General features: G+C 42.1%; 1 protein-coding gene across 1 annotated transcript; it reads left to right on the top strand.

Annotated features, from left to right (window-relative positions):
• Positions 1–8,168: 8,168 nt before the first annotated feature.
• endou2 (endonuclease, polyU-specific 2) lies at positions 8,169–26,408 on the top strand. The gene is made up of 7 exons (XM_056284288.1): positions 8,169–8,182; positions 11,207–11,374; positions 13,333–13,438; positions 15,377–15,498; positions 16,365–16,477; positions 23,686–23,839; positions 26,154–26,408. The coding sequence occupies exons 2-7, from the start codon at positions 11,273–11,275 to the stop codon at positions 26,406–26,408; spliced, it is 852 nt and encodes a 283-aa protein (XP_056140263.1). The 5' UTR covers positions 8,169–8,182; positions 11,207–11,272.
• The last annotated feature ends 326 nt before the right edge of the window (positions 26,409–26,734 follow it).

Here is a 26,734-nt window from a genome sequence, read left to right as displayed (position 1 = left end):
ACATGTTACCAACAATATGCTGTCACTCAAAATAACGTTATCACATAACATTGTGTTTCTGGTCTTTGTGAAAATGTTATGGTCAAATCCATTTTGGCACCAGTTCATTTTTTTTTAATTGAAAAGGTTCAAAATAAAGTTTGAATATGAAATACTTCCCTCTTGCTTCTTAGAGTATTTAATTGTAATTTTTATTTAGAGAAAGTTTCACCAAATGGGCTTCTCAGGTATTTCTTACATGTGTCTTCTCCAGGGCTTGGCCCATACCACTCTGCTGCCCCTTTAAGATTTCAACACGATTCAAACAAACACACACACAAAGGCTAAATATTATAGCTCTACTGTTATAGCACTCGATCAGTAGGCCATTAGATTTTTCCTATCGGGCCCCGTTCTTGTGCAGTAACCTGCCTGCTGCCATCAGACAATCAGAGTCTGTTGAGTCCTTTAAATCCAAACGTAAAACTCATCTTTTTGCCTTAGCTTACAATTAGTTTAAGTTGAGTGCTTCACAACCTGTACTGCATGGCAGGTCGATTTTCTGTCTCAATGAATTTACCAACCACTTTTGCCGATGAGGTTATAGTGTATAGATTATGACTAATTGATGACTTAATTGATTATGACTAATGACTATTGCAAACTGTTCTCTTCTCTCACATGTCTTTTCTCTCTCTCTGAATGATGTCTTCTCCTTTCTCTTTTTCTGTTTGAACGGTGTCATGTGAGTCTCCCTTGTGTGCACGTGCAGTCGGTTCTCCTCCCAGGTCTCTGTGGTGATGGTGGTCGCCACTTGAATGCTGCCTGCTATTCCTCTCATCACATTTTCTTTTTATAAATCCATATAATTTTTTGACATGGTGATGCTGGTCGCGTGGCTTGAGTCCTGGACTGTTCGGATGGCGTCCGGACACTGCTTGGCATCCTGCGCATCATTATATTACATTTCATTACATTACAGTCATTTAGCCGACGCTTTTATCCAAAGTGACTTACAATAAGTGCATTTAATGTGGGAAATCAGCAGAACTATTTATCATCAGAGGTCAGAAGTGCATCTTCTCTCCAAACAAGCATCTAAGAGCAAAACCAGCGCTAAAGTAAAAGCGCAAGAAAGAGATTTTTTTTTTAAATGAGTGAATACAATAAGTGCTAAGAGCAAGTAACAGGGTAATAGTTCTTGAAGAGGTGAGTTTTCAACCTGCGCCAAAAGATGGGCAGCGACTCCGCTGTTCTGACATCAGTGGGGAGTTCATTCCACCACTGTGAGGCCAGGACAGAAAACGTGGGGCAACCAGGCGTCTCGAGGCAGCAGAGCAAAGTGGTCGGACGGGAGTGTAAGGCTTAACCATGGCCTGGAGATAGGATGGAGCTGTTCCTTTTAGGCTAGCACCAGAGTTTTAAACTGGATGTGAGCAACTGCTAGGAGCCAGTGTAGGGACATGAGAAGGGAGTTGTGTGTGAGAACTTAGGGCGGTTGAACACCAGATGAGCTGCAGCTTTCTGAACAAGCTCCAGAGGTCTGATGGCGGATGCCGGGGCGCCAGCAAGGAGGGAGTTGTCGTAGTCCAGCTGGGAGATGACCAAAGCCTGGATGAGCACCTGTGCCATCTCGTCAGTGAGGAATGGGTGAATCCTCCTGATGTTATAGAGGAGAAATCTGCAGGAGCAAGTAACCAATGCAACGTTTTCAGCAAACGACAGTTGGTCGTCCGGGATCACACCCAGATTTCTCGCAGTCCAAGTTGGCGTCACCACGGTGTTGTCAGTGGTGATGGCCAGGTCTCGATGCGGGCAACCTTTCCCTGGGAGGAACATCAGCTCTGTCTTGTCCAGATTGAGCTTCAGGTGGTGTGTCGCCATCCACTCCGAGATGTCAGTCAAGCACGCAGCAATGCATGTCGTTACTTGTGTGTCAGAGGGAGGAAAGGACACGATCAGCTGGGTGTCATCAGCATAACAATGGTAAGAAAAGTCATGCGAGCGAATAACAGAACCCAGGGATGTCATGTACAGGGAGAAAAAAAGAGGACCCAGAATTGAACCTTGTGGAACACCTCTACTCAGTCTGTGAGGTTGCGACACAGATCCCCTCCATATCACCTGGCAGAAGCGACCCGTCAGGTAGGATGCAAACCTTGAGAGTGCAGAGCCTGTGACACCCAGCCCCTTGAGGGTAGAGAGGAGGATCTGGTGGCTCACTGTGTCGAACGCAGCTGACAGGTCCAGGAGTATCAGGACAGAGGAGAGTTTGCTCTCGCAGCATACAGCGATTCTGTCACTGCAAGCAGGGCCGTCTCTGTTGATGACCCACCTTGGACCCAGACTGGTTGGGGTCCAGGAAGTTGTTCTGGTGGAGGTGCCTCATATTCTTCATAAATTTTATAAGTCCATTATAATTGTGTTATCCTCTTTCAATGTTGTATTGTGTAAATTGCGTAAACACAACATCCATTGCATGTTGTCCATCTTGGGAGAGAGATCCCTCCTCTGTTGCTCTCTGTGAGGTTTCTTCCTATTTTTTTCTCCCCGTTAAAGGTTTTTTTTTTAGGGAGTTGTTCCTTATCTGATGAGAGGGTCTAAGGACAGGATGTTGTGTTGCTGTTAATCCCGTTGAGACAAATTTGTCATTTGTGATATTGGGCTATACAAATAAAATTGATTTGATTTTGATTTTTTTAGACACACATGGTTGAGCAACGGTGGTTTCCGAGGCATTAATAGCCTAACTGTTCATATACAAATAACGTACCGAGCAGATCTCTCCATAAATACTCAAATAAACTGGTCAAAATGTTTTCTACTAATGCCACTAGTGTATATAACCACCGACACCAAACTCAAATGAATACAAAGCTCCCTGAGATGGGCCTATGCCCAGTGCTGGCCCTAGTCTTAACCCGTATTATTGTTGAAGGTACAATCCTGAAGATTTTTATGCAAAAATCACTTCTATCTTTTGTGTGTTCAAGATCACATCTAATTCATTAATACCAAAGTCATGAACACCATTGTAATTTATTGTATTGGCTATGTAAAGTTTTCCAGGACAGAATGATAGCTTGTGTAGTGTTTTTTGTTTTCACCCTAGCAGCTTAATGTAAATTATAGGGAGGATAGCCACAAGTTTGGAGAAGCAACGTTGTTAACAAGCAGTTTGGCAAAGCAAGTTCATAGAATACTTTTATCAAAAGATACCACAACACCGATAGCTAAAACTCAAGTCCTTGTGTGTTTTTATGGAGAGTGACAATGCTGCTGGCAGAGATGGGCAGTATTTCAATTAAATGTATTTAAAATACATATTTGATTACTTTTGAGTATTTTGTAATTTGCTGGACGGAAAAAATAAGCAATTTATAACAAAATACTTTTAAGAGCTTGTATTTGTGTATTTGAAATACTTAAAATACACAATTTAATATGTCATTGTATTCTCAAATAAAGCACATTTTTATTCCCAGGTAAAGTTCCATTATCTGAACCGCTTATCCTGCTCTCAGGGTCGCGGGTATGCTGGAGCCTATTCCAGCAGTCATTGGGCGGTAGGCGGGGAGAAACCCGGGACAGGCTGCCAGGCCATCACAAGCCTAACACACACACACACGTACACACACACAGTCATGTTTCACTATCCTTGTGCGGACCCCTCATTGACTACATTCATTTCCTAGCCCTTAATCCTAACCTTACCCACGCAAACTACATGCCTTACCCTAACCTTAACCTAACCCTAATTCTAACCTTAACCCTAAAACCAACTCCTAACCCTAAAATAGACCCTTTCCCTTGTGCGGACCTCTGAAAGGTCCACACAAGGTATGTGCTGTCAGGTTTTGCTATCCTTGTGTGGACATTTGATCTGCACAAGGATAGCTAAACACGTACACACACACACACACACACACACACACACACACACACACACACACACACACACACACACACACACACACACCTCTAGGGACAATTTAGTAATGGCGATTCCCCTGACCAACATGTCTTTGGACTGTGGGGAGAAAACCGAAGGCCCCGGAGGAAACCCACACAGACACGGGGAGAACATGCAAACTCCACACAGAGGATGACCCAGGATGACCCCTCCAAGGTTGGACTACCCCGGGGGTCAAACCCATGACCTTCTTGGTGTGAGGTGACCGCGCTAACCACTGCGTCACAGTGCCAGTAAAGGTCTGTTCCGGTAAGTCCTTTCTAAGTTCGGTGTTAAGTTATTAAATATTGTAATGTGCACGGATAAGTAGACATGTTAGCCCTTGGCTAAGGGGTAGGGCCCTTTAGTCCACTGGTTAACGTATTCGCTTGCGGTGTGGGAAATCCGAGTTTGCATCCCGGCTGTGATGGTCCGGCCGAGTTGCCCCCCGAATTCGCTACATTGGTGTCAGAAGTGGGACGGTGAGACCATGAGGTCATCGGAAGTGCGGAAGCGGAATCCTTAAAAAATTGTTGCAGACCAAATCCTGCAGCTGACTGAGGGTCATAACACATTTGATAAAGTTCAATCTGGCTTTCGTTACAAGCATAGTATGGAGACTGCATTACTAAGAGTATCCAATGACATTCTTATGCACGTTGTTAAAGGTGAATACACTATTCTTATTCTCCTAGATTTAACTACTGCCTTTGATACCATTGATCATGCCATCTTACTTGATAGGCTGGGGAACTGGGTTGGTATTTCTGGTACAGTGTTAAATTGGTTTCGCTCTTAACTGACAAATAGATATTTTAATGTTTGTGTTAACAATATTGTATCCTCATCAGCTCCCCTACAGTGTGGAGTCCCTCAGGGGTCTGTCGTTGGGCCAATCCTCTTCTCTTTATACATGCTTCCTCTGGGTCGTTTGTTTAGTCACTCTCAAGACATGTCATACCACTGTTATGCCGATGATACTCAGATCTATTTGTCTGCCAAACCAAGTAGCCTGAATCAACTGTCCTTCCTCCACGATTGCTTAGCTGCCACCAAAGACTGGATGTCCCTAAATTTCCTCCATCTAAACCCCGACAAAACTGAAGTTTTCTTAATTGGTCCTCAGAACTTTGCCACTGCAGTTGATCAGTTTATTGGTCCACTTCATCCAAACATCAAACCTACTGCTAAAAATATTGCTATCATCTTTGACCAGAAAATGTCTTGCGATCACCATGTTGCTAAGCTTGTCCAATCCTGTTTTCTTCAGCTACAGAATATTGCAAAAATCAGAAATATTTTGTCTTTTAATGATATCGAAAAATTAATTCAGACTTTCATTGTCTCCCGTCTAGATTACTGTAACTCCCTCTACTCTGGCCTCAACCAAGCCCACTTTAAATCGTCTACAGTTGGTTCAAAATGCAGCTGCTAGATTACTAACTAGAACTAGCCATAGGTCTGATATTACCCCTATTCTTGCATCCCTCCATTGGCTTCCCATAAAATTCAGAATAATCTACAAGATCTTATTGATTACATTTAAAGCACTGCATGATCTTGCCCCTAGTTGTATTTCTGATCTTCTCATTCTTCATTCCACTTTTATCTTTTATCCATTCCTCACTCCAACTGCAAAACAAAAGGTGACTGCGCCTTTGCAGTTTTAGCCCCAAGCCTCTGGAATAATCTCCCCCAATCCATTAGATTTGCTGAATCTTTGGACTGTTTTAAGCGGCTTTTAAAAACCCATCTTTTCAGGCAAGCCTTTTTATAAATTCCCACTCCTGACTTTTGTTTTGTTTAATTTTTAGGTTGGTCTGTTACTCCCGATGCCATGTTTTTATTCATTCAATATATTTTATGTATTTATTCATATTTTTGTGTATGGAGTGTAAAGCACTTTGTAACTGTGTGTTTTTAAAAGTGCTATATAAATAAAATTTTACTTGCTTGCTTGCTTACCTTTGTGTCTCAATCAGGAACAACATGGAAAAACGCATCCAAGGATCTCAGGGAGTGGGAATGGACATAGGACAGTAAAAGAGCTGATTAATAACTTGGGGCGAGGCCTCTGTGGGATTTGTAATAATCAATAATATCTTTAAAAAAAAAATCTAAAAGCAACAGGTAACCAGTGTTGGAAAGCTAGGATCGATGAAATGTGATCACGTCTCTTGGTCCGAGTTAAAATCCTGGCGGCACAGGTTTATGAGGTGCTGGAGGTGGGAGAGCAATTTTTTTTTACTGATGTCAGAGCAAGGAATTACAGTAGTCAAATCAACTGGTTATGAAGGCGTGGGTAACAGTTTCCAGATTGGTAGAAAGAATGTTTCAGAGGTGATGAAAGCAAGATTGAACCAATGAATTAACATATTTTTCTAAGCTGAAGTTTTGATCAAAAATGATACCAAGATTTCTGCAATGCTGCGTTATTAAATGTGACAATGAACGAATTAGGTATTTGCACTATTTTGACCTATGATCAATATCTCTGTCTTATCAGCATTTCGCTGCAGGAAATTTTGTGACATCTAGTTGTGGATGTCATGAAGGCAGATTAGCAGGTTGACAGTGTTCTGATAGTGTTTTTCACAGCTAAGATAAATCTGAGTATCGTCAGCACTAGAATGGAAACTGATATTATGTCTCTGTATAAGGTGGCCTAGAGGGAGCGTATAAATGGAAAAGAGGATTGGACCCAGCATGGAGACTTGGGGTACCTCATGATGAACACCTGCTTCAGCTTACCTGGAATCAGCAATACCAACACATAAATACCTGTCTTTTAGGTAGGACTTGAAGCAATGAAGAGCAGTGCCGTGATACCCACCCAAGTTTCGAGACAGTCCAAGAGGATATCATGGTCAATGGTATCAAAGGCTATGCTTAGATCCAGGAAAACAAGAATGGATTTATGGCCAGTGTCAGCTAACAGTAATAAATCATTGATGACCTTAAGAGCAGTTTCAGTACTATGTTTTTTTTTAATTTCTCAAAGATATTGTTTTCATGAATAAAAGTTAGCAGTTGATCTGCTACAACCTTTTCAAAAAACCTTAGCTAAAATGGGAATTTAGAAATAGGCCTAAAATTAAGATCAGACGAATCAAGAGATGGCTTTTTTAAAAGTGGTTGAACAATAGTAGTTTTAAAAATTTCAGGAACAGAACCTGTCGACAGAGACAGAAAGACTAAAGGGCAGGTTGAGGGTTTCATTTTCTGTACCATGTTAGTCAGTGTAGATGGAAGAAATCGGATAAAATGAGCAGAGGGAAACTGCCCAGGGCTTCTCAACAGTCGTTCCACTAGTACTGTCACCTAGTGTGTGTGTGTGCACGCGCGCGCGCGCACGCACGCACGCACACACACACGCACGCACACACACACTGGTTAGTCAAACGCGTCAGAAGAGAGACCGAGAATGGCAGACAACACAAAACCTTGTTGGATTCTAATTCCTGTGAGTGGAAATGAGAGAGTTGTGGTCATATTTTATATTGCAATTAATAGGTACCCCTTTTTTCTAGAGACTAGGTAAGATTAAAATATGATTTAAATTTGAGTAAACATCCAGTCTTAAGGTTTTAGATCATCTGAAGAACAGTGTTTAATATTAAGCATGTTAATTTAGAATTAACTGTACTTATCTTATTTAACCATTAAGATTTACCACGAAATGCTAAGGCATCTTTGGGTTGCCCAGAGACGGTCCTTTTATAGAGAAATTCAGTGTTATATTTTTCTCACCAGACCAGCCTCTAACTAGCAATTTCTATTTCCTGTAACATGACCTATAATTACCCTGTAATCCAGAGGTTGCACTGTGGGTTAGGTAGGAGGGAAAGAGAGAGGGAGAGGGAGAGAGAGAGAGAGGGAAACAATGCTGTACCAAAGAAACAAAGAGCCCACGTTTCAGTATGAGATTGAAAAGCACTACAACACGGTGTAATCCCTTTGGCCAGAGTTGCTGACAGGGGACAACCCTTTAAAACACCCACAACCCCTCTCCTGTCCTGTGCTGCTATCCCTTCTACCTCGCCCCCGCTGTCTTTCTGCATCTTCTCTGACTGGCTTTATGACTGACTGTTGGTCTGTTACTCTGCCCATAGAGAAACCTTCTCTCACCAACAGGGCAACACCGCCAGCACTGAACCAGGACTGAGCAATTTCACTCACCCTTCAAATCTATCATCGTTTTTTTTCTTCCCTCCCACAGAACCAGAAAGCAGGACAAGGCAGATACAAGAGGTCAGTTGGTTTTTGGGGTGAAAAGATGGGATGTCTTTTTTTTTCTTTTCTTTTTTGTCGTGACTGAGAGGCACTTGTCCTTGACTTGGATGTCGCTGGATCCCTCAGGCTCCAAGGGATCACTGTGGAGGCAGATAGGACTTTGTTGTCAGCCATCTTTGTGTGGTATGCAGCAGGGTGCTAGTGGTCTGTTCAGTGAATGAGTGAGTGCACTTGTGTTGAGCTGGAAAGGCCCTGTTTGGGAAGCTATTACGTTCCATGAAACAACATTGTAGACTACCATGCACCCGCTTAAATCTGTCAAATTACACTGACATCAAATAATAATGCCCATATTTGTAAGTGTTTTGTGATTCATTTTGTTTGTCATTCATTAGTATGTCGACCAGTGGCCTCCAACAGTATTTGGATAGTGTAATTTTTTTTTCATAATGCCTTTCTTTCTCATGACTTAGAATTACATGGATCACTAAAATAAACTTGATATATGAAATACCCGAGGTTATAAAACAGTCTGAAGCCAAACTTCTCCTTTGAGGCTGGTTATTGAAAACTAATAAATAACTGATATGATGACCCATTCTCATCATGGGGCTCCATATTGAGTCTAGTATGATAACTGTTAATCCGTGAAAGGATACGTAGGGGTAAGTGCGGTGTGAAAGGATAGAAAGCAGGAAAATGCAGACAATAGCGATTTAACTGAAAATTTGGTTTTATTTTTTGTCATATGAATCAGCCTCATAGTACAGAACATCCCAAATCAGCGATTTTCTGAAAAGAAGCAACTTAAATCTACATTGATGGATCAGACAACCAGGCAAAGGGATGCCAGGTCCCCATTAAAGTTATTTTCCTTAACTGTAGATTTGGGAAAAATCTCCCATCCCGAGATGAGCTTGAGCTGGCCGTAAATCCTTTGTTCTGCGATGCTACCACGTGATTAATTACAGTTTTTGTTGAATTTTATTGACCATGCATAAAGACATTTGTTCTGGTGTCTTTTTTAGATTTTTCCTAGTCTGGCCTTTCTTGCTTAAATCAGGTGGCTACAGCGCTTACACTTATCCTCTCGCTGTTCCAGCATACTGGGAACTGTAGTTTGGTCCCTGGCAGCCATTTTGTCCAGGAAACTCTCCTTTGGCCACTAGATGGGGACAGATTGGCAGTCCACTACCCAGCCCCTCGTGATTCTTCACCTGGCATAGTTGACAAGCTTGTCTGAGGGACCAGAAAGATTTCATTAGGACAGTGCTTTCCCCAACATAGAGATTAAATAGCAGCAGGCTTCAAAACTACTTGTTTACCTTTACCCTGCCCTTTGCCTCGATTTCCTACCTGGATTATTGAGCATACATCAAGACACTTTGTCCTCATTCCTTGCCACATGAACTGTCATAAGAATGTATTTTTCAAGTAGATAATATTTGAGAGTTTCCTCGATCATGGCATGGTCACTCTCCCTCTTCAGTATTTTCCTACATTTTCCTAAATACGTATTGGACTCTATGCTCCCTACAGTTATAAATCTGACCCATCTCTGAGGTGATGTGTTCACAGACCTCAAACTCCATTTGAAAGCAGAAGAGGTAGACAGAAATCAGGACACAATGTGCTCTTTAAATTTCCTTAGGCCTCATCAACTGTCACCATTCAGAAGTACCATTTGGTCATCAGATCTGTGAGGGAAGCTGTTACCCTAGTAAAGTCAGGTATAAACCTTAAACAATGGCAAGCTAGCAGGGACATTTTCCAGTGATGTTTGGCCCGGGTTTCCAACTCTCTCACAACTGACATGAATCTCATGCTATCAGGCTCTGTCTCACGCTCTCATGATAACAAGACAAATCTCACTCTAAAACTCTGTGACAGCAACAGAGATGAACAGGCGAACGTAAAAGTCTTTCTGGTATCGTAATAGTATCAAAGTCTCTCTGGTATAGCAATGGTTAAACCAAGTGAATGACTTTGACTCTAGAAGACAACTGAGTATTCGAAAACGGGGACTTCTATATGGGTGTTTCCATGGAAATGCATCTTAAATTACTTTCTCATTGGTGCATGATGTTGTAGGGTATGCTTATCTCTGTGGTGAATAAAGGCTCTGTAAACAGCCAGCTAGCTTACATAAGCTGTCTAACGTTAAGTGCATGACAGAGAGAAGAATGAATGCAATGAATGAAAGTGCACGCGTGTGCACAAAATCTCCCTCCGGCCAGGTTACCAAAGTTGGCAGCTTTATCTCCTGGGGTTTGACCTATCCTTGTACTATTTCATTTCCTAAGTAGTTGGTCTTACTGAAGACCACCTCACACTTTTTATTGTTAGCTGTTAAACCTGGCTCTCGTAGAGAACCAAACGTCCTCTACACTCTGAGTAGGCTGGGTTCCCCAATCTAGGCTGTGAACTACAATGCCATAACAATAAACTGAGACAACCCTTGATGAGGCTTTAAAGACCCGATCCACAATGCACTGAAATATGGTGGGAGTTTTTTTTTGCCAGTCTTAAGGGCATTGCACAGTTTTGCCAAAGACTTTTAGGAGTTACAGCAACTCTCTTTCTCTGACACTACAGCTAGTGAGTCCAGCCAATTCTCCTTTGGGAAATCACAAAGGGGTTAAGAAAATTAGACATTAGGGCGCAGTCATATTTTGGGTAGTAAACCTCTAGAATTCACTGACTGGTATATTTGTAAATAGTTTATCTGTTCAAATGCCCTTACTGCATCAATCTGTGGGGACCATGGGCAAAACGTGGGGTACAATGATAATAAGTCAGTTAACAAAATAAGAAACAAAATTGTCTTTCGTTCACCCATAAACCATGCGGCTATTTATCAGTTCATGAATTATGAAACTCCAATATTAAAAACAACATGTAACTGACCACCTGTCTGCCTCTGAGCTCTCACCGCCTTTGATAGTGCCGATTACTGCTTTGAATCACAATTTGAGTTCAGACTATATCTTTGATAAGAGCCTCAGAAGCCTTTTTTTCTCTGGTTGTCTTCTGTCAAAAAAGTGCAGAGATCAAGCCATAAGTAATTCTACCACCGAGGGACCAAGGAGGCATTCAAGCAAGCATATCATGATTGAGAGTGACAGAGAGCTGTCGACTATGGTGCAGGAGCTCTGGGACAATGATATCAACAGACTCAAACCTGGTGTAGACTACAGGATCTCTCTTCAGGTACACATACAGCACAGGCAAACACATGCAACACACGCAGTCCAACAGATATAGAGAAGAATGGTTTATATAATTTTATTAATTGGAATGTCTAACACCCTGCTGTATTAGCTTTTCTTTTGGCTGTTGTATAGGTTATTTTATATGCTTGGCCTGTACTCCTAGCACATCTCAATCAGACTGTTAACAATTTGGTTTTCCATAGGACATGTATTAATGTCACTGTCTAAAAAAAAATAAGAATTTTAAATTGTATCGCACTTGAATGGATAAATTAGACCATATGTGCCTTGATGTAGTTTAATATAACATCTAGAAGCCACCGAGTTATCTGTTTGAATAGTAGGTGAACACTCACTTTTAGCCTGTCTTTGCCCACTCCCATTTAGAAAAGGATTACAAATGGGTGTAGATGGAGAGGACAGTGACGGTGGTGTGGGTTCAGCTCAGGGTGGCAGTGTTGTAGTAGAACACTTCACTCCAGCTTCTCCCAAGTCTACCCAGAGTTACGCTGCTTTTCTATTCGCTTCATATCTTATGGGTGTAACATGCTAAATGAATGTTGCCCAAGTCAGGTGCGTTGTTTGTAATGTATGTTTTACCCTGGAAGAAAGAAAAAGCAATGTCACCACGTGATGCATTACAGGTTTTTTGTTGTTGTTGAATTTATCATGACGGCAATCAGTTTGACCATCCTGGGTCTGTACTGACATATTTTCACTTCCAAAAAATGAACAATCATTGTAGACTTACAAGACACAACCTATCCCTCACAAGCAACATTTTCGCACTGTTGTCTGATCGCCATCTCAAAGAAACACCACGACCAGGTGCACACTGTCCCAGTAGCACATTTCTTAACTTTGTTACAAGCCAAATGGCATTGACTGCTAGACTGAAGTGCAATACAATGTCACTCCAATTTGGTTCCTCTTTACTATTTAGGGAGCTGAGGAGAGTAGAAAGTGATCGAATGACTGCGGTACTATATATGTTGGGATTGGAGCTTTGTTATGGTATATGGGTTGTGATGACCGACCCTCCATGTCCAGTGACAACAGCAGGGTTATGCCAAGTCTTACATTGCAGGATGAAAATTCTTCTTTGTTATTAAGTTCCATAAACCAATCACACATCTCCTGTACCATACTCACTCTGATTGTTCCAAAAAACATGCCACCCTTTTACTAAACTTATTTTCTATTTCTTTTCATGGTACTTACTTAAAAATTATGACTTACTTGATCATGCTACGATCAACAGGGATGTTTTTATGGCACTGACCATCTCAGTTCTCATATTGGTTGTTTATAGTTTTGGTTAATTGAGCTTGTTTCTATGCTGCTCGTTTTAAGCTTCTCTTGATTCTCTTAAATAGAAATTGTGGATAATTTTACATCCACAATTTCTGTAAATTCTGTAAAATTATGTTTGATTATACTGCTTGCTGAAGAATTTCTTTTTTTTGTTGTCTGGAAATACAACTTCTACCTGATTTGGTTATGGCCTCTTGAAAATCAGTATAAGGTACACATTCTTACTGTGAAAGGTTATTTGGATTAAACGCTAACAGTGTTACTGGAAAATAGATTAGAGAAATTAAACTTTATTGATCCATTTGTTACAGTGAAATCATGTCATTTTGCTGTCCCCAGCTGTCAGCCCAGGCTAAAACAGGATTACACAGCCAGTCTTGGGTTTCTAACCAGTGGCCCTGTAGTTACTGACAAGCTGCTATTGCCACCACATCTTCTGCCATCCCCATCAGTGATGGATAGTTATCTGCAAGCTTAAAAATTCAATCAGACATTAATTTAACGGGAAACATATCAACAGATACTTATCTAATAAATTGTTTCAGGTAACCTAATTACTTTATTCTGCACGTGTACAATCAATGCTTGTAAAGATGATATCTAAAGTTAGAGTAACCCTGTGCCCTCCTTGATGTGATGCAGGGAAAAGCCGGAGATGTGATGGCCCTGAATGATGACAACGACGGTGCTGGATATCCCCTGTTTACATATGTCAATGAGAACATTTTCAAAAAGGAGACATTTCTAGGTAAACACATGATGGCAACGTGAAAGTCCATTCATGTTTTTCATTCAGATACATGCTTGAGGAGTGCTGTGCAGGGCTCCGTCTGAGAAGGACGGCTTGACTTGGAAGGAAGTAATCCTCCCCTGAGGCTTTGACACACCACAACACAGAGGATTATCACGTAGTTGTGCAATGCAAGGCAGCTAACATGCGGCATAAACAACTGTACTGTTGAAGTATTGGGCTGTCCTGTTAATCCCTTCTCACGTCGCACACTGATCAACACTCTTTTCTGTTTGATAGCTATCATTCTCATTATGTCCCAGCAGACCGGAGCCCCTTTTTCATCTGCTTATAATCCCCTTATGACGAACAGTAGTGTGTTGCGTAATCACAGAGCAGCCAGAGTTCACTGTGTGAGATGTTTCACCACAGAGAGATGCTCTGATTTACTACGTCTCCTCTTTCATCCCAGCTCCCCAAATCTACAATCACACCGAGTGTATAGGCCCATCTTATTTTTTTCCTTCCTTCCTTTCTTTCTTTTTCTTTCTTTCTTTCTTTCTTTCTTTCTTTCTTTCTTTCTTTCTTTCTTTCTTTCTTTCTTTCTTTCTTTCTTTCTTTCTTTCTTTCTTTCTTTCTTCCTTTCTTTCTTTCTTTCTTTCTTCTGTCCTTCCTTCCTTCCTGCCTGCCTTCCTGCCTTCCTTCCTTCCTTCCTTTCGTTCCCATGCGTCAAACTTCACAGAGATTTAAGTTATGTAACCACAGATGGCATCAAGAGTTCACTGTGACGGGCATGTTTTAATGGAGGAAGATTATTTACTTGACGTCTGCTTTCTCGATCCCCCTGAGGCTCAGCGCTCTACTTTACATTTTACCTAACTGTTTATATTTAGCAAGTTTGTTTCTATGCTGGCTTTACGTGCAAAACAGCTTCTATGCAGCATAGCCCGCCTCCTCGTTCATTGAGGAGAGTTTCCTCCACAGCCAGTCAGTCGGTGTAAAATGAAAGGGAGCGAGCTGGCGTCTGATCTGCCATACCTGTGTTTGAATGATCATTGAAGGGAATATTTTCACATGGAGCGGGACACACCTGCAAGACAGGAAGAACTCAGTACTTGGCCTGTTTCACCTCTCTTAAGTGAAATGGATATCTGAAGGCTGCTGACAGTAATGAAGTTTCACATGGCACACAAACTTTATTTCTTAATTTATTTATTCATTAATGGATGATTTACACCAATTTCAAAACCTTCTTGGGATGTTGCGGACAGTGTTGACATACTACAAAATCTTCTGAAGACATTATGATTCAGATAATAGCTCTTTAACACATTTCTATATTTCACTGACAATATTGAGGCTGGTATGCTGTGCTGAACTGATTATGATGAGATAATGGATAAGATAATGTTGGCAGCGCAGTGGTTAGCACTGTTGCCTCACAGCAAGAAGGTCCTGTGTTCGAACCCCAGGTTGTCCTCTGTGTGGAGTTTGCATGTTCTCCCCGTGTCTGTGGTGGGTTTTCTCCAGGTCCTCTGGTTTCCCCCACCATCAAAAAGACATGCATGTTAGGGTTTATACTTCTGTCTGTGCCCCTGACCGAGGCATGGCAAGAAGAACTGGAGTTGGTCCCCGGGTGCTGCACGGTGGCTGCCCACTGCTCCTAGCTACACAGCTAGGATGGGTTAAATGCTGACAAAGAATTTCCCCACGGGGATTAATAAAGTATGTAAAAAAAATAATCCATATTCTTTCACATTGTACTCTCTGGATACCCAACCCAAGGCCAATATATAATTGTATAATATTATATCATGGTATATTCTAACATTAATACTATGTAAATGTTTTTAAGTTGTAGATTTGTTATTTATATAGATTTGTTGATCAGATACATTTGTGAAATAGTTTTCTCACATCTGTTTAAGAGTCCCTCTGTCTCCCATGTTGCTGTAGCATTCATCTCTCTCTTGGATAACTATGAGAGTGACACAGGCGAGCCAGAGATCGTAACCCCCGAGGAGGAAGCAGAGAACCACAAGTTCCTGGACTCTGTCATTCAGACGCCTACCATGAAGGTATCTGTGGGGATTCTCGAGGAGCCGAATCTCTCCTCGCTGCTCAACACCTCATTTAAACCTGGTGCTGAAACGGGCGAATGGAAGGCGATCCCATTGTGTTTCCATCCACAGAAAAGTGGTGTAAATACACTCAAAACACATTGTGGAGAGATGAAAGGTGGTCTGAGACACATTGTGGCTGTTGGTTCGTTATGTGTAAATGGCGCCTTTTCCCCCCAAGCCATATGTGTCATCTCTGTACTTCTCCCAGATGGATAATAAATAAGCTACATTCAGGAGGAGGAAGTTTGATATTGCATGATAAGGTGCTGGAGAAGAGCCACTGGGATTTCTCTGACTGCATATAAGGTGTATTTTTGACAATAGGTGTAAATGCAGTGTAGATAAGTCACTCCAGATTCAATTAGGATACAAGTAACATGCCATGTCGAAATGAGGACCAGTCTAAGACCTTCCTCACTCTGATGAAGTCTGAACTGGTCTGATGAAGGCGCCTGACTGGAACGTCACACCTTTTTGATGTAGTGTTAAAATAAAACACTACTTTTAATAGAGGGGGTCACACTTACTTGCGTATCCTCATCTTAAAAGTAGCATCTCTTTTCTAAATTATGTATGCCATCTTTTGCATACGTGCAAGGGTCCACTGGTGGCCTTTGAGCCCATCTTGGAAAAGATAAAATGGATAACTGTACACAACATAACAGCTGATCCAGTTGTGGATTCGGGATGACACATTGGGCGGGGGAGGGTGATCCAAATTCATTTAAGTTTCTCTTTATAATACAAGCCTTGAATATTGTAATATAACTTAAGAATAAGGATAGGAGGAATACTTAACTGGATGTTCTGTTTGATTCCAGATAGTCCATAAGTACCTGGTAGAGAAGCACCTCTCTCCAAAAAATGAAACAGACTTTAAGGGGCAGCTGTACAGGATCTGGTTTGAACTCTACGCCAGAAGAGGATCCAGCAGGTGGGCGGGACCTTGCATGCCACTTAGCTACAGACTATCCAATGGGGTTTGTTATATTAATACAAATGGTCTGGTTTAAGTTTGTTGTGTCAAGAAGTCTAAATTCAAACTTCTTAAAAGTATAAACTTTATATTTATATAGCACATTGTGAACTTGAACAAACACAGGCAATGTGCTTTTTCATTGGAACATGTCATACAGATAGGGGACAAATGAAAGAAAAAGCTGAATGCTTGACCCCTACCGTGAGGGGAACTGGGGGCTCTGTTATGCTGTGGGGGTATTGTCCTGGCATGGTTTGGGTCCACTTGTCCCCTTAGAGGGAAGAGTCACTGCAAATCAATACAAAGTTATTCTGACTGATCACCTTTATCATATGATGAGACATCTCTATCCCTATCGGAGTGGTTTAGTCAAGTCAAGTAAATATTATTTGTATAGCCCGATATCACAAATTACAAATTTGCCTCAAGGGGCTTTACAGCAACACAACATCCTGTCCTTAGACCCTCATATCGGATAAGGAGCAACTCTCTAAAAAAAAAAACCCTCCAGGATGACAATGCCCCCATCCACAGGGCATGAGGGGTCACTGAAGGGTTTGGTGAGCATAAAAAGTATGTAAATCAATGCTATGGCCTTCACAGTCACCAGATCTCAACCCAGTTGAACACCTGTGGCAGACTTTGGGCCGACATGTTCCAACACCTTACTAAGACACTTTGGGCTCTAGTTTCCAGGTCATGATACAGTTGAAGGCCCAATGCTAGTTCACAGCGCAAGTCGATCTAAGGTGTGGCCAATACTCTCTTGCTAGTTCCGGAACATGCTGTGCTGGCGGTAATTGGGCGCAATGGAGGTGCAGTTGTGAAAGGGTTGGATTAGAAGGAATAAATTAGCAATAGGAGTGGTGGGGACTGTCTACAACTATGGCCAATCAAATCAGCTCCTCTCATCCCCTTTAAAAGCAGCGTGCTCTCTGTCATGGTAAACTGCCAATTTCATAATGGATGGCGGAAGTCCAGAACGGCTAAGGCAGAAAAGCTTCTCCCAGGAGGAAACTAATGCTCTTGTTCGGGAGGTGCAGAGTTGCCAAGTGTGCATACAACAGACATTAACACCAATTCCAATGTGATACGAAACAGCACTCAAACATTATTTTTCAGGCTACCATTTAACGTGTCTTCGTTCTCACCAGCGTCTTCCTCTCTTTCCTGTGCATTCTGTGAACACAGCAGGAGAACTTAAATAGTTGTGATCATGGCTCAATTAGCCTAGGCAGTCAGTTAGTTCTTTCAGGGTGAATGAGGTTAATTGAAATATTGAAATCCCTGTCACTATGTTGTTTGCAATGCGTAATGATCCACATTGACTACACGTGCAGATATTTTGTTTTGTCATTAAAAATGTTTAGGACAGTAGTCATTAGTTAAATTATTCACTAAATAGGCCAACAAAACATACACAAAAAGTGGTGTGTGTGTGTAATTTTGGATAAGTCTACGCTTAGTGCACCTTCGCTGAAAGCCCTGAAACTACCACACAACGCCTGCTTCTGCAGGAAAACGTGGTCTGACCAGGTGGAGACGCAAGCGTAATATCCATCCATCCATTATCCAAACCGCTTATCCTGCTCTCAGGGTCACGGGGATGCTGGAGCCTATTTCAGCAGTCATTGGGCGGCAGGCAGGGGGACACCCTGGACAGGCCGCCAGTCCATCACAGGGTCCCCCACCCACCCACCCACACACACACAAAAACACACACACACACCCATTCATACCTAGGGAGAACTTAGTATGGTGAGGGGGAAGACCATGTGTGCATGGAGGATGAGGAAGTTTTGTTCACATTTTATATAAAATCCAGTTAGTCAAGTAAATTTTTTATAAGACAGTACAAGCCTGTTTCATGCTATAAGCAATCATCAGCTGTCCATGCTCAACAAGTAAGGAGCATATTTTGCTCCCTATTTGTTGAGCACCATCCCTACCATTTATATATATATATCAATGGTAGGGATGGGTTTTTTTTCCCTTTTTTCCCCTGTACCTATATTGATATATATATATATATATATATATATATATATATATATATATATATATATATATATATATATATATATATATATATATATATATATATATATATATATATATATATATATATATATATACACTACCGTTCAAAAGTTTGGGATCACCCAAACAATTTTGTGTTTTCCATGAAAAGTCACACTTATTCACCACCATATGTTGTGAAATGAATAGAAAATAGAGTCAAGACATTGACAAGGTTAGAAATAATGATTTGTATTTGAAATAAGATTTTTTTTACATCAAACTTTGCTTTCGTCAAAGAATCCTCCATTTGCAGCAATTACAGCATTGCAGACCTTTGGCATTCTAGCTGTTAATTTGTTGAGGTAATCTGGAGAAATTGCACCCCACGCTTCCAGAAGCAGCTCCCACAAGTTGGATTGGTTGGATGGGCACTTCTTTGAGCAGATTGAGTTTCTGGAGCATCACATTTGTGGGGTCAATTAAACGCTCAAAATGGCCAGAAAAAGAGAACTTTCATCTGAAACTCGACAGTCTATTCTTGTTCTTAGAAATGAAGGCTATTCCATGCGAGAAATTGCTAAGAAATTGAAGATTTCCTACACCGGTGTGTACTACTCCCTTCAGAGGACAGCACAAACAGGCTCTAACCAGAGTAGAAAAAGAAGTGGGAGGCCGCGTTGCACAACTGAGCAAGAAGATAAGTACATTAGAGTCTCTAGTTTGAGAAACAGACGCCTCACAGGTCCCCAACTGGCATCTTCATTAAATAGTACCTGTTAGAGCCTGTTTGTGCTGTCCTCTGAAGGGAGTAGTACACACCGGTGTAGGAAATCTTCAATTTCTTAGCAATTTCTCGCATGGAATAGCTTTCATTTCTAAGAACAAGAATAGACTGTCGAGTTTCAGATGAAAGTTCTCTTTTTCTGGCCATTTTGAGCGTTTAATTGACCCCACAAATGTGATGCTCCAGAAACTCAATCTGCTCAAAGAAGTGCCCATCCAACCAATCCAACTTGTGGGAGCTGCTTCTGGAAGCGTGGGGTGCAATTTCTCCAGATTACCTCAACAAATTAACAGCTAGAATGCCAAAGGTCTGCAATGCTGTAATTGCTGCAAATGGAGGATTCTTTGACGAAAGCAAAGTTTGATGTAAAAAAAATCTTATTTCAAATACAAATCATTATTTCTAACCTTGTCAATGTCTTGACTCTATTTTCTATTCATTTCACAACATATGGTGGTGAATAAGTCTGACTTTTCATGGAAAACACGAAATTGTTTGGGTGATCCCAAACTTTTGAACGGTAGTGTATATATATATATCAATATAGGTACAGGGGAAAAAAGTTTTAATACATTGCAGTACAGGGCTGTTTCATGCGTGACACATGAAACAGCCCTGTACTGCAATGTATTAAAACTTTTTTCCCCCTGTACCTGTATTGATATTCCACTCCTCATTAGTTGACCACTTATAACAACACCATTGATGGTTTTGGAAAAAAACGATAATATAAAAAATATATATATATAAATCCAGCAGTGAGTCAAGTAAATTCGTTATGAGACAGTACAAGCCTGTTTCATGCCATAAGCAATCATCAGCTGTCAATCAGCTGATGATTCAGGCTTGTACTGTCTCATAGAGAATTTACAGCTTACTTGACTAACTGGATTATATATATATATATAGCGTTTTTTTTCTTCTTCTGGAAACCATCAATGGTGTTGATAAAAGTACTCATCAAATGAGGAGCGAAATATTAAAATAGATGATAGATAAAATAGATGTAGGCAAACATTTTTTAATACATAGCAAAACAAGCTTGTTTCGTGTCACGCACTCATCAGCTACCAGTATGGTTATTGGTTTTTACCACATTGGCAGCAGATGAGTGCGTGATGCACAACACACACACACACACACACACACACACACACACACACACACACACACACACACACACACACACACACACACACACACACACACACACACACACACACACACACACACACACACACACACACACACATATATATGTGCGGCATGGTGGCACAGTGGTTAGTGCGATCGCCTCACAGCAAGAAGGTCCTGGGTTCAAACCCCGGGGTAGTCAAACGTCCATCCTTGGGGGTCATCCCAGGTCGTCCTCTGTGTGGAGTTTGCATGTTCTCCTCATGTCTGCATAGGTTTTCTCCGGAGGCTCTGGTTTCCACCCGCAGCCCAAAGACATGCAGGTGAAGTGGCCATGCTAAATTGTCCCTAGGTATAAATGTGTATGGGTGTTTGTGTGTATGTCGGCCCTGTGCGATGGTCTGGCTGCCTGTCCGGGGTGTCTCCCTGCCTGCTGCCCAATGACTGCTGGGATAGGCTCCAGCATCCCTGTGACCCTGAGTACAGGATAAGCAGTACAGATAATGGATGGATGAATGGACATATTTTTGTATATATCTATGTTCAAGTATCTCGGGGTCTTGTTCACGAGTGAGGGTAGGATGGAGCGGGACATTGACAGGTGGATTGGTGCAGCATCGGCAGGAATGTGGACGTTGTACCGGACTGTTCAATTCAATTCAATTCAGTTCAGTTTATTGTCATTAAAAACAATGTGCAGGCACATGTTAAAAATGAAATGAGGGCTGTGGCTTCACCAAACAGTGCAAGACAGACACAGACAAACACAGCAAACACAGTATAAGATATACACATATGAAGACCAAAAAGCTAAAAATAAGTTAAAAAAGAGCTGGAGTACAAAATATTTAAAAATATCTACAGACATTCGGTGGGTAGCCAGGTTCAGGTGGGCAACAGCTTGTGGAAAGAAGCTGTTTTTGAGCCTGGTAGTGCGGGCTCTGAGGCTCCTGTAGCGCCTCCCAGAGCGCAGGGGGGAGAACAGTCCATGGTTGGGGTGGGTGGGATCTCTGCTGATGCTCAGACCCCTTCGAAGGCAGCGTTTGTGATAAATGTCTTTTATGGCTGGGAGCTGGGTACCGGTGATATGCTGGGCCCTCTTGACGACCCGCTGCAGAGCTTTCTGGTCTACTGAGGTGCAGTTGCCGTACCACACTGAGATGCAGATGGTCAGGATGCTCTCTATGGTGCAGTAGTAGAAGTTGGTGAGAATTTTGGGGGATAGACGAGCGCTCCTCAGCCTCCTCAGGGAATGCAGGCATTGTTGGGCCTTTTTCACAAGGGCCTGGATGTTTAATGTCCAGGAAAGGTCCTCACTGATGTGGACTCCAAGGAATTTAAAGCTGGAAACACGCTCCACTTCCACCCCATTAATGTGTATGGGGGAGTAGCTGCAGCCTCTAGACCTCCTGAAGTCCACAGTCAGCTCCTTTTTCTTCTGCACATTGAGGACAAAATTGTTGGTGGTACGCCATGATGTGAAGTGCTGAATCTCATCCCTGTAGGCCGTCTCGTCATTGTTGTGGTGAAGAGGGAGCTGAGCTGGAAGGCAAAGCTCTAAATTTACCAGTCAATCTTCCTTCCAACCCTCACCTATGGTCATGAGCTTTGGGTAATGACCGAAAGGGTGAGATTGTGAATACAAGCAGCTGAAATGAGTTTCCTCTGTAGGGTGTCTGGGCTCAGCCTTAGAGATAGGGTGAGGAGCTCAGACATCCGGAGGGAGCTTGGAGTAGAGCCGCTGCTCCTTTGTGTCGAAAGAAGCCAGTTGAGGTGGTTCGGGCATCTGATTAAGATGCCTCCTGGGCGCCTTCCTTTGGAGGTTTTCTGGGCATGGCCAACTGGGAGGAGACCCTGGGGTAGACCCAGAACTCGTTGGAGGGACTACATGTCCAATCTGACTTGGGAACGCCTTTAGATCCCCCAGGAGGAGCTGGAAGGTGTTGCTCGGGAGAGGAATGTCTGGAGTGCCCTACTTAGCTTGCTGCCACCGCGACGCGACCCCAGAGAAACGACTGAAGATGTACTGCTATGCATTAAAATCTTTTTTCCTGTATCTGTGTTGATATTCCGCTCCTCATTAGACGAGCAATCAACACCATTGATGGTTTTGGAAAAAAAACGCTATATACACACAAAAACATACACACACACACACACACACACACACATCTCGGCATGATGTCGCAGTGCTCAATGCAGTTGCTTCACAGCAAGAAGATCCTGGATTCAAGCCCTGGGGTAGTCCAACTTTGGGTGTTGCCCTGGGTCATCCTCTGTGTGGAGTTTGCATGTTCTCCCCGTGTCTGCGTGGGTTTCCTCTGGGTGCTCCGGTTTCCTCCCACAGTCCAAAGACATGTAGGTCAGGTGAATCAACCGTACTAAATTATCCCTAGGTGTGAATGTGTGTGTGTGTGTGTGTGTGTGTGTGTGTGTGTGTGTGTGTGTGTGTGTGTGTGTGTGTGTGTGTGTGTGTGTGTGTGTGTGTGTGTGTGTGTGTGTGTGTGTGTGTGTGTAAGTGTGTGGGGGGGGGGGGCCCTGTGATGGCCTGGCAGCCTGTCCAGGGTGTCTTCCCTCCTGCCGCCTAATGACTGCTGGGATAGGCTCCAGCATCCCTGCCACCCTGAGAGCAGGATAGGCAGTTTGGATAATGGACAGATGACACCAAGCTAGCACTGTGTCACCTGATTTTGAGTGACACACCCTCTGCTGCACCCTCACAGCCATTTCAGTGCAAGCAATGTCATGGCGAGCCCAGAAATTAGCACACATGCCCAGGTGAGAGAGAAAAACCACCTTGAGCCCAACGAAATAGTCACTATGTCTGTGTTAGCGCTACCACTGGCAATGCACCACCCGGAAACTAGAGCCCTTTTGATTGTTTTTTTTCCCTTTAATATGCTACCTGTCTGCCCATTTATACTGCTGGCCAGGTGCTGAGATACACTTGCAAAGGATGATATTGACAGTGATCTATGCTGTAATTGGGTTACATCACTACATATCAGATATATATCTGAATATGGACCACACATGAAAGTAGCCCAAATCAGAATTAAAAAGATGTCTTTCCATATAGCTTTTTTTTTTTCAAACTGCTCTCAAAAAAATCAAATCTTTGTCATGTTTGAAAACATCAGAACTCAGTCCGATTTAAGGTGTCATCTCATTTTAGCCTGAAATGTGCTGGACGTCTGATATTTCCCTTCATGTCCCCCACTAGGCCTGACTCCTCCGGGTTTGAACACGTGTTTGTAGGAGAGACGAGAGGAGGTCGAACTGTCATCGGCTTTCACAACTGGATCCAGCTCTATCTACAGGAGAAGCTGGGACACATTGATTACAAGGGTTACAGCGTCAATGCAAATTCTCCCCAGGTACGCTGTGTGCCGTGCATTACCGTGTCCTTGCAAGATGTACCAAGCCGGGGCAAAGCAATATGTGAGCACTAGCAGTGTTGTTTGGCCATTGTATCCATATCACGTCCATATCCATTATTTACATGGACACAATTTTCATACATTGGTTTCATCTATTGGTTTATTTGAGATGTTTGGTTCACATTATGTATAGATGCGGCCTCAGATATCCAAAAACACGTTTAACCTCCTTTTCTGGCTAGGTTTTGACACATATTGCCTGTTTTAGCCTGTTTGTCGGATTAGATGCTTTTTTTCTCTCTCTTTGTCTGCTGGATCTTGTGACTCTCTCTATGTGCTTCTCCATTTGATGCACTATTTATCAGCTACATATCAGTTTTCAGTGGTTTGCCCCTTTCCTGTCTTCTTTTTAGCAAGCCCAAGAAAAATAAGCACATTTTTTTGATTCCCTGTCACACATCCATTTGCATAGAAAACCTCTCTTCCCTGTTTCACTCCCCACCACCCCCAACCCGAGGTACTGTTTGTTGCCAACAAATTGATCTGTACTGTTGATCTCAAACCTCTCCCTCCAGATTTCCCCCCCAACCCCGAGTAGTAAAATGTGCCTTCCTGTATGACCAAGTTGCACAAGTGCTGTCAATCTGTCACTGCATGTTTGATTGTTATAGGTTTGTGCTTCTACTAGCGCTGGGCGAAATGGAAAACAATATTATCACGATACTCATAGGGAACCTCACTCAATGTTGATATTGTAAACTACTAATAAGACACGTTAGTCCCTAGCTAACGGGTCTGACCCTTTAGCCGAGCGGTTAGCGATGTCGCCTTGTGGTGCAGTACACCCCGTATCGAATCCCACACCGGGCAAGAAAATAACTGGTTACAATATGTATCATGATATCTGAGTAAATCTGCTCAAATACCATATTTAAGAATCCAAGTGGGGTCAATCACATTGAACTGTTTGGTAATGTAAACTTTAATATCAAATCAAAGCTCATTTTCAAACAATAGGTTATACATTCTTGTTATTGTTGATTTAGCCAGTAAAACCGTGTATTACCATCTGACAATACTGAAATTCGTCCCAATACAATGTCACTGAAAGACAATAAACGATGACATTGAATTATTGCCCAGCCCTAGTTTCTACCAAAATCAAAGAGTACTACAAAAAGCTCATGCAGTGTGACAGGGAAAGAGTGGAGATGAAAGATGTATAAGACATGTGACCGAGGCTAATAAGAGTCAGTATCGCACTCGGGACAAGATGGATATGTGAAAGTCCAGTTTAATATTTAAAGACTAACTAAACCCCAGAACATTTTAGTATGCTTGCTGACATCTACAGGTTAAAAAACATCTAAAGGTTAAAAACATGCCAAGCTGGTCTTGGTACTCTCTGGTATGTGCATTGGACTCTCTATTTGTACTCCATTTCACCCGAATGATGCCACCTCAATTTTTTCCGATCCTTTTTAACCTTAATCCCCACTCCGACAGTGGCTTTAACCTTAATCCCAACCTTACTCTAACTTTAACCCTTATCTTAACCTAATGGTGTACAAATAATGTGTTCCATGTAAACATAGTAGGATAAACACAGCTGCAGTTTATAACACTGATAATGAGTGTTTGATTTAGGTGTGCCAGAACATCTATCAGCATTGACAGACAGACAGACATACAGACAGACAGACAGAGCCAGCACTAACAATTGTCAATTGTACTGTCAGTGTTGGTTCTTTGGCACACTTATATCAAACAGACCCATTATCAATGTTATAAAGTGCAGCTGTGTTTATCCTGCTATGCTTACATTACAGAGTACCAAGACCAGGCTGACCTGCTTTTAAACTTTGGATGGTTTTTAACCTGTAGATGTCAGCAAACTCACTAAAATGGTTTGGGATTTGGTTACTTTTTAACCCGTCAATCATTCCTCTCCCTCTCCCTCCCCCTCCTCCTTTCTCATCATCAGACTGACGATGAGCTTGGTTTGCAGTTTGAGTGTTGCTCTCATGTCATGCCTCCACCTCTTTGTCTCCCAAGCTTTATCCTCTCCACAACACTGATGAGAATATGTGCATTCTTCTCATCCTTGTTTTGAACCATGTCAATCCCTTTCTGCTCTTTTAAATGGTTCTCCTCCTTCCTCACTCTCCCAGTAGATGCTGGTTTCTTCTGAGTTGTCATCTACTGTCTGTTTTCTCTCTTTCCTCTCACCGCAGCAAGTGCCGTTTTGTGTTTTTCTTTTTTCTTATCTCATTCTTGCCTATTACCTCTTATCTCTTATCTCTCTCCATAGCCCGATGAGAACAAGCACATCCTGGCACTACAGTTCAGCTGGAAGAATGGTATAAAGCCCAAGGGAAGCATCTTCATTGGTGTTAGTCCGGAGTTTGAGTTTGCCCTCTACACTCTCTGTTTCCTCACCTCACCCAATGAGCGCGTCAAAGTCCAGTTTAGTTTCTACGAGGTGGAGATTGTCTGCCACCACTACAACCAGAAGCACATTGGCACCACCTACCCTGTGCTTATTAAGTATCAGAATCCTATATAACAGGACTGGGAGGGGGGAAAATCATTATTTTAACACAACTGCTCTGAAAACACACAACTTTTCAGATTTTAAAAGTTTCCAAGTTGTAAACTGTGGATGTCTTTCTATTTTGGATAAAGATACAATAAAACTTACAAGGCCCAAGTATGTTTCAGTTTGTTTGTTTTTGTTTCGTCATTGATTCATCTTTACTTTATCTCACATTGTAGCCTGCCGTGATGTTGTAATGAAGAAATAAGAAATATATGTTTCATTCAAAAGAAAAAAGTTCTATTCTATTGGGAGCAGAAATGTATTTTTTTCATAGGCAAACATCTCAAGGTAGT

This window comes from Lampris incognitus, chromosome 8, assembly GCF_029633865.1.
Source record: "Lampris incognitus isolate fLamInc1 chromosome 8, fLamInc1.hap2, whole genome shotgun sequence".
NCBI lineage: Eukaryota > Metazoa > Chordata > Actinopteri > Lampriformes > Lampridae > Lampris > Lampris incognitus.
This window is presented reverse-complemented; position numbering and strand designations above follow the sequence as displayed.